This window comes from Anolis sagrei, chromosome 1 (genome assembly GCF_037176765.1).
Source record: "Anolis sagrei isolate rAnoSag1 chromosome 1, rAnoSag1.mat, whole genome shotgun sequence".
In the NCBI taxonomy this organism is placed as follows: Eukaryota; Metazoa; Chordata; class Lepidosauria; order Squamata; family Dactyloidae; genus Anolis; species Anolis sagrei.
The window spans coordinates 237988121-237997202 of NC_090021.1; the positions used below are offsets into that span (position 1 = coordinate 237988121).

Below are 9082 nucleotides of genomic sequence, written 5' to 3' on the forward strand. Positions count from 1 at the left end.
CAGGGGGGCTGAGTCTGAGTGAAAGAGGGTCTACCCTAACAAACCTTTTGTATCATTACCCCCATACCCCCATGCATATGGGATATATTGAGCATAGTGATCAGATCATGATATGAATAAACATAACAGTTTAAATAATGTACCAGTAAGGCCTTCTCATGGACCACCATGAGAATTTCGGGGGGAGGGCTGAAGCCCCCCAAGACCCCCCCCCCCCCGGCTACATACCTGCTGCCATATAATCTGGCATAAGCAGATAATCTGGTATCGGATCCTGGGATATAAGCACAGTGTAGAAGGGGCTCATTTGATAGTGGTGCTGCTGCTGCATCTTCAGCCATCCACCTTACCTGCACTTCTCTTCACATCATATGTGTTGTAGGGTGCATTTACTTTACAATGAATGCCGTTTGATATCACTTTAACTGCCATGGTAGAATATTATGGAATTCTAGGGGTTCTAGCTTGTTGAGGTGCCAGCATTCTTTTACAATGAAAGCTAAAGGTCTTGTAAAACTACAATTCCTAAGATCCCATAGCATTGTTTCATGGCAGTGAATGTGGTGTCAAACCACATTAATTCTACCATGTGGATGCACCCTCTGTCTGTAATTACTTAAGTTGAGCTGCACCCCATAGAGTTCTTAGACTGGTCAGGAGTAGGACTTTTCTCACTGTCCTTGTATTCTGAAAAACAACTTGTATTGACACCAACTATTTTGTTGAGTTTCTCTTGCTATCTTTTCAGTTATGGAGCCCCCGGTGGTGCAGTGGGTTAAACCCCTGTGCTGGCAGGACTGAAGACCGATAGGTCGCAGGTTCGAATCCGGGGAGAGGCGGGTGAGCTCCCTCTATCAGCTCCAGCTTCTAATACGGGGACATGAGAGAAGCCTCCCACAAGGATGATAAAAACATCAAATCATCCGGGCATCCCCTGGGCAATGTCCTTGCAGGTGACCAATTCTCTCACACCAGTTTCTCATGTCACTCCTGACACGACCAAAAAAAAAAAAAAACCTTTTCAGTCTTCTTAATAAATAAATAATCTTTTTTTTCTTCAATATGAGTTTGTTCTCAACCTGATTCCTCTCCCATTTTGGAGCTGCTCTGGTAAATTGCCGTAAGATCCTGGAATTCCCTGTATGATCTTATAGTGCTTGAAAAAGCTCCTTCCTCAAATCAGTCAATCCATCAAACTGCTGTTATCGACGAAATTCTGCAGAATGATTGTTACTTCCTTGAAGAGTTTAAATGTATTTTTTAATCAAAAAGAAAGCTGCTGACATTTGAATTAAAAGAATATGCATTTATTTGGTTAGATTTTGCCACACACTTCATATCTGTATAGAAAAAAACGTAATAAATTGAATAAAAGGCTTATCAAAACATTGAAAATAAGATAGAACACAGTCAACAGGCACTGGCAAGGCCATAAACCCAGATTGTGGGACAGAAAGGGCATAATTCATACAAACAGGGCATGATTCAAATTTCCTGTCAGTATTGATAAGGCAAATAGCGGCTACAGAGCTCTAGATAAGAATATACTTCTGCCATTTCTAGCTTGCAAGTACTGCTAGCTGGTTTGCATGCAGAAGACACGGTTCTCTCTGCGAAGCATGGGTATGATGCCAGGGAGATGATTCTGGGTGCAAGATTTGTATCTCTTTGTGACTACTGCCCTTTCTGGCGCTTTTGCAACTCTTCCATTATAGTAGTTGAACTGGCGTAAATTATGATGATGAAGACGACTATGAAAATGAGGCTTAGTATCAGAGCAAAGATATTCAGCCATCTGGCTGTCTTGGCGTGGCGAGCTGCACCTTCAGGATCACCAACAACTTTACAGTCCCTTGACTGAAAGAAAGAAAGAAAAATAGAGAGTTAAAATTGGGAGAAGAAACATCTGTATACATGCTTTAGGTTGCTCATTGTTCAAGTGCACCATTCATGGCTCAACATCACAACTAACTTTTCCTGTACACTGCTCTCAGTGCCCACAGACCAGTGGAAAATGAAAAATCATGCTCTCTTCAGCAGTTGTAGTCTGCTCAAAATTGATGTTTTAATTATTTATGTTAACTGCTTGGATTTTAATGTATTCGTTTATAATATATAAATGTATGGCATCAAATTGTTGCCTGTTGTAAGGCCTCTCTGAGTCCCCTTCGGAGTGAGAAAGGCAGGGCACAAATACAGTAAATAAATAATAAATAGTCTAGCCATAATTTGATTTTTTTCACAAACTTTGCTTAATGCAAAGCCCACTTTATTGTGACTCTTTTTGAAGTTATTTATTTGTTTATTTTTTTAATGATTTTTATTAAGTATTTTATAAAACAAAACAACGAAAGAGGGGGAACAATGAAAAGGAGATAGAAAAGTAGGGAAAAAAAGAAAAAAGAACACACAAACAAAACAAAAAAGGAGACTAAACTAACCTAAACTATTCTAAAATGACTTCCACTCCAACATCAGGATCTTTTCCATCAACTTCTTCTACTCTTGTATATTCTTATCCTCTAATATTTTTCTAAATTTCTTTTCATAGTCATAAAAAGAAGTCCAATCTGTTCTCTTTAGTGGTTTCCCGGTATTTCTTCTCATTAAAAATGTCAGTTCGTCCATGTCTCTAATTTCTTTAACTTTCTCCAGCCATTCTTCAGCAGTAGGTATCTGTTCATTTTTCCAAAATTTGGCAAAAGTAATTCTTGCCGCAGTAGTAAAGTACGTGAATAGTTTATCTTCATTTCCCTCTACTTTAAGATCAGAGTCCGTAAATCCTAGTAAATAATATTCAGGTTTCTTTTTAAAACTTCTCTTCAATATCTTTTGTATTTCTTCATGTATAGATGCCCAGAACTTAATTGTTTCTTTACACGTCCACCACATGTGGAAGAATGTGCCCGTTTGTTCTCCACATTTCCAACACTTGTTTATTTTTATTTATTTACTATATTTATACCCCACCCTTCTCACCCTGAAGGGGACTCAGAGCAGCTGTCAGTTTCCTATGAAATGTACACCACTTCAGCATCCTTATTGCAAAAACTCAAGAATTACAAAGCAATTCTATTTTGAAAATCATGCTTTTCCAGACTACTACTAATAATAATAATAATAATAACAATACTTTATTTATACCCTGCCCTATCTCCCCAAGAGAACTTGGGGCGGATCACAGTACACATACGCGGCAAACATTCAATGCCATTTTGCACAGACAGGACAAGAGACAGACAGAACAGAGACAGATAGAACAGAAAGGAGGCATGTTGTGTCGATGTCCAGCTTTTTTGGCACCTTGGGGGTTGTGCTTGAATCCAGCCACAGGGGGGTGCTGTTGCTCCATTCTCTATGACAAAGAGCCATCAAGACTTCCTCCTTCCTTTTGGTTGCCGGGCATTTTATTATCTTTTTTTATGGTGTCCTAAAATACCTCCCCTGCTTGTTTTAGCAGTATCTAATTTCTCTACTTACCGCTCAAGCTGTTTTTGAACTGCTTAGGTAAACAGTGAGCTGGGCTGAGAGTCGTGTGCTCAGGCTGACATGGGGCTTCGAACTGGCAACCTTTCAGTTGCTATGTCTTATCATTGCTGATGATTTACCAGCTGTGCTAAAACCCGGCCCTTAAGGGAACACATGAAGATCAAGGTGTGTTGCCTATATCTCCAGTCATTCTTATCTTAGCCCTAAGAGATTTCAAGCAAAACAGTTCATGTATCTCTGTACACATAATACATTTTTGTAGAAAAATCATTAAAAAATAACCAACTGTGTTAGTCAAAGTTACTATTCAGATTACATCATTTATTTATTTATTTATTTATTTATTTATTTATTTACGGTATTTCTATCCTGCCTTTCTCAAGGTGGCTTCAGGCTTGAGAATTCATTCATATTTCACAATATCAGCAGAACAAAGTTAGAAACAGTACTGCAAGGATTACAAAACAGTGGGTTCAACACAGGGACCAAGAGATATACATTTACATTAATCAAACAAATAGATAAAATAATTCATCACCCATGCTGTACACTGGATGGATACAATGAGATGATCAGGATTTTGGCGCAGCTGGCTGAGTGTCAGCTGCATTAAGATCACTCTGACCAAAAGGTCATGAGTTCGAAGCCAGCCCGGGTTGGAGTGGGTTTCCAACCAATTGTGTGTAGCCTGTTGTCGACCTTTGCAACCCGAAAGACAGTTGCATCTGTCAAGTAGGAAAATAAGGTACCACCTTAAAGTGTGGGGAGGCTAAATTAACTGATTTATGAGGCCATAAAGAAGACTCCAGCAAAGTATTCCAGCGGGGAAGCATGCGGGAATGCGGAAGTGCTTCATCAGCGTCGCAGATGGACGATTAAAGCGACAGCTCTCCTGGCGGCCAGAAAAAGTTAAATAGCCTCTGTGTATGTCTGTATATGTTGTATGCTAAAATTGGCATTGAATATTTGCCATATATGTGTACACTGTAATCCGCCCTGAGTCCCCTGCGGGGTGAGAAGGGCGGAATATAAAAGCTGCAAATAAATAAATAAATAAATAAATAAATAAATGATCAAGCAACATGCTACAAGGAGCAATAGTTACCCCCTCACCTTCAAGGGCATATTAATATTGAAGTTATAAAGTTGTTTTGGCAAACATTAAAATATTATAAACCAATAACCATCTAGTCATGGGATACATAGAGTAACAAGTAGGAAATGTAGGGAAACTGCTACAAGAGAGGAAATTTCCCTCCATGAATCAGGACCTACTCAAATGATATTCATACAGTACTAGGTGCAATATGGATGGTTGAGAAACTCAATGTGTGCTTTTCAAGAGGATTTAGCACACAGGTCTTCAAACTTTTTAAGCAGAGGGTGGATCTGTGGTGGCGCAATTGGTTAAACCCTTGTGCTGACTGAACTGCTGACCTGAAGATCTGAAGGTCGGCGGTTAAAACTTGGGGAGTGGGGTGAGCTTCCATCTGTCAGCCCCAGCTTCCAATGCGGGGACATGCGAGAGGCCTCCCACAGGATTGGTAACACATCCGGGCATTCTCTGGGAAGCATCCTTGCAGACGGTCAGTTCTCTCACACCAGAAGTGACTTGCAGTATATTCTCAAGTTGCTTCTGACATGATAAAAAAGCAGAGGGCCAGTTCATGGTCCCTCAGACTGTTGGGAGGGGGGTGGGGGACAATGACTATAGTTTTTAAAAAATGAACAAATTGCACCTACGCACGCTGCACATATCTTATTTGTAGTGCAAAAAACCATGAAAGACTTACAATATTTACAACGAAGAACCATTTTAACCAACATAAACTTCCCGCCCAAGTGTGGGCCAGCTTTTGGCTGATGAAATAGTCAAGTTCATTAGGATTTTTGTTGTTGCTTGCCTTCAAGTTGTTTCAGATTTAGGGCAAGCTGGGGACCCCTGATCTAGCCAGTAGCCAGCATGTAGAAAGTCATGAAGAATGTGAGGCAGGATCCATTTGCACTTATGGCACAGAAAAACAAGATCGAGGGAGGGAGGGAGGAACATTATGCAACGGCATGGCAAGCTTACAAGAAAGGCAAGCACTGCCTCTGAGAAACTATGGCAGCATGTCTCCCTAGAGAACTTTGAGGAAACTGTGCTCCAGCTTCTCTACTGTGGACAATTGCGAGAGATAATTTGAACAAACCACATCTGATACAGACTTACACCCTTTGGCCCACATCAGGCTTTCTTCCTTTTGTCACCCTTTCATGTCATTACCTGAGTAACTCTAAGGAGGAAGACACTGAATTATGTGCCATAGGTTGCTGTGGCTGCCCTTCTTCTTTCGAAATACAAACACATGCACAATTATATACATACTCCTTGGGAACTGAGAGGGACACCGAATGTAGCATTAGATATGAGGCAGGTGGAGAGGCAGGCCTTTGAAAGAGCTGCAGGTTGTGCAAAAAGTACGGGTAACAGTTTTCCAGCATAAAGAACAGGGAGAAGAATCTTCCTCAGTCTGATTTTGATTTGTCTGCTAGGAAAGGCATTTAGGCAGCCTGGAAAGAGAGCAGCAATCTGGTGCCTTTGGTATTTCCAAAAGCACCAGATCCCCAAACGGATTTTGGAAACAAAGCAGGATCACTGGGTTGCTGTGAGTTTTCCAGGCTGTACGACCAAGTTCCAGAAGCATTCTCTCCTGAGGTTTTGCCCACATCCATGGCAGGCATCCTCAGAGGTTGATGGATCTGTTGGAAATGAGACTGTAGTAAATGGTGGGAGTTGCAGTCCGGCTGAGGAGCTGCAGTCCAGCTGAGGAGCCACAAGTGCCCCATCCCTGTAATATGACTTCTGCTTTTTCTCTCAGCTGTCAGATCCTTTCAGATAGCGAGTGCCTGGTGCTTCCAGATGGAGGAGTTTCTGAGTACTAAGTACATTGATTGAATTGTCCTGCTTCTCTAACAAGACTCAAGCATGCGTTTTTATAAAACATTGGCCCATTTCCCAGGGTATGAGGAATGACCATGTTCCAGAAGCATTCTCTCCTGATGTTTCACCCACATCTTCAGAGGTTGTGAGGTCTGTTGGAAACTAGGCAAGGGAGGTTTATGTATCTGTGGAATGAGGGGTCTGAGGATGCTTGCCATAGATGTGGGCAAAACGTCAGGAGAAAATGATTCTGGTACGTGGCCATACAGCCTGAGAAACTCACAGCAACCCAGTGATTCTGGCCATGAAAGCCTTCGACAGCACATGGCACAGGATCAACTGTGGACAGCGCTTGGATGAGAGGCTGCTTATGTATGTAGACCAGGAGGTGGGGATCAGGGCGCCTTACGCCTTTTCCACTCAAGACCCCTTTCTGCCTGAGAAAGGGGTATCAAATAGGTATAAAAACCAAACATTTACTGAAAAGAAATCAGCATTTGCAAGGCTTGTGCAAAGGGCTGACAGGTTGACCCTTTTGTGGAGAACAGCGGCCGCGTTTCCTTCGCGTGGAAAATGGAATGTTGGAGGGCAGGAAAAGAGATTTCCAGGTGGGCTCTCCTTTTCACAGATATGTTTGCTTTTTATATTACATTGTAAATGCTGAATTGTTTTTATAATTGTTTAACTGGATTTTGATATTTGTTATGGCATCGAATTGCTGCCGACTGTGAACTGCCTTGAGTCGCCTCTGGCTGAGAAAGGCAGTATACAAATGCGGTAAATAAATGAAATAAATAAATCTTTAAAACTGTGGCATAGACACCGAGAACTGGGAAGCCCTGGCCCTTGAGCACTCTAGCTGGAGGTCAGTTGTGACCAGCAATGCTGTAGAATTTGAAAAGGTCCGAATGGAGGGCAAAAGAGAGAAACGTGCCAAGAGGAAGGCGTGTCAAACCAACCCCGACCGTCTGGAAACCGATATTCTCACTGCGGGAGAACATGCAGGTCAAGAAGAGGGCTCCACAGTCACCTGTGTAGCCACCGCCAGGACACCACACTTGGAGGGCAATCTTACTCGGACAAGGAGGGATCGGCTAAGTAAGAGGTCGCTCATCGACGGGTGTAAACAGGTGGCCTTCGGAAACTTTTTAGGGTTGCCAAATATTTCGCGACCCCAACATTGAGCGGATGGGGTGGGGACCCACAGTTTAAGATGCGGCGCTACTCTAGGCTGCTGCGAGTGTCAGGGGGCAGAAGGGTCTGGCAAACCCCGCTCTTGCCTGGAAAGCCACCACAAGCTCAGGCTGGCCCAAGTCGGGAGGCGGCTCGAAGGCAGCGCCCAGGAGCCATCATGCCATTGGAGTCCCAAGGGCTGGCGAGGCTGGCCCGAGAGGCAGCCCCCCCATCCCCCATCCCCCCATCCCCCCATCGCCGAGGGGAGCCCGAGCCCCGCTCCCCGGGCGCGCTCACCTTGACGGAGAAGACCAGGGCGATGAAACCGAGGCAGCAGGTATTGAAGAAGCCGAAGTTGAAGATCGACCAGAGGAAGTAGTCGTTGGGCTGGGCGGCGGCGGAGCCCCGCGCCTGAGTCAAGAAGGGCCGGTTGGGGTCCTTCTCGTAGCCGCTGCTGTAGGGCTGCATGTTGAGGCAGACGGCGGGGTCGGAGGGGTGCTGCATGCTCTTCGGGCGGCGCGCGCGGAATGGGCGGCAGCGAGGGCGAGGCCGCCAAGGGGAGGGAGGCGGGGGCAGGGAGGGAGGGAGGGAGGGAGGGAGGAGGGGTCCTCGGCCTCTGATTGGACGGGGAGGGCCTCGCTCTCTTACCCCCCCCCCCCACAGCCCGCTCTCTTTCGGGAAAGGAAAGAGCCCCGAGCCCCGAAAGAGGGGAAACGAAAGCCCCGGAGGAGGGGGAGGCACCTGGGGTTAGTCGGGGAAACGAGGCTGGTTGAAGCTGGTTGAACCCTTTCCCATCCCTGCCCCAATTTCGAACTGACGCCACTAAGAACCGCTTTCAATTTGGAAGAAGTGCCTGGAAACAAGTGTGTTTTGCCTTCCCTTTTGAAGCACATTCGTTCGAGATGTCCCCGACCCATTTCCGTTTACCGACACTGTACGTGTGTATTGATTTAAGTCTCTATAAACCCAGTGCTTCTCCTTTTGCCGCCACCCTTTCATACAGTTCCTCGTGTTGTGGTGACCCCGCAATCATACAATTATTTTCCTTGCTACATCATAACTCTAATTTGCTACTGTTATATGAATCGTAATGTAAAAGTGATATGCAGGATGTATTTTCATTCACTGGACCAAATTTGGCACAAATACCAGATACGACCAAATTTTAATACAGGTGGGGTGGGGGTGATTTTGTCATTTGGGACTTGTAGTTACTGGGATGGATAGTTCACCTACAATTAAAGAGCATCCTGAGTTCCACCAACGATGGAATTGAAACAAACTTGGCACACAGAGCTCCCATGACCAACAGAAAATACTGGAAGGGTTTGGTGGGCATTGATCTTGAGTTTTGGAGTTGTAGTTCACTTATTATTTATTTATTAACCACATTTTTATACCACCTTTCTCAGCCCAAAGGCTACTCAGCACGGTTTACAAACGGCACAATTCGATGCCTACAAAACAAAGAACAATTAAAACATTTAGCATAAATAA

The 9082-nt window shown here is 44.1% G+C and overlaps 1 protein-coding gene across 2 annotated transcripts; it reads right to left on the reverse strand.

Moving 5' to 3' along the window:
• Positions 1 to 1291: 1291 nt before the first annotated feature.
• LOC132771767 (dispanin subfamily A member 2b-like) lies at positions 1292 to 8124 on the reverse strand. Of its 2 annotated transcripts, XM_067462569.1 has the most exons (3): positions 7883 to 8124; positions 4927 to 5125; positions 1813 to 1857 (listed from the first exon to the last, which is right to left on the reverse strand). In XM_067462569.1, exons 1-2 carry the CDS (start codon positions 8087 to 8089, stop codon positions 4949 to 4951), a joined length of 384 nt encoding a protein of 127 aa, XP_067318670.1. In that variant the 5' UTR covers positions 8090 to 8124; the 3' UTR covers positions 1813 to 1857; positions 4927 to 4948. The 2 variants fall into 2 exon arrangements, with proteins under 2 accessions (XP_060626152.2, XP_067318670.1); XM_060770169.2 differs by lacking the exon at positions 4927 to 5125 and having other exon boundaries at positions 1292 to 1857; positions 7883 to 8122.
• Between the last annotated feature and the right edge of the window lie 958 nt (positions 8125 to 9082).

What these genes read in the sequence shown, in the direction of transcription:
- LOC132771767 (XM_060770169.2), bottom strand. Translation starts at nt 8,089, where the DNA reads ATGCAGCACCCCTCCGACCCCGCCGTCTGCCTCAACATGCAGCCCTAC. An exon ending in CCCTGGTCTTCTCCGTCAAG is followed by an intron (nt 1,858 to 7,882) that starts GTGAGCGCGCCC and finishes TCTTTCTTTCAG; the next exon opens with TCAAGGGACTGTAAAGTTGT.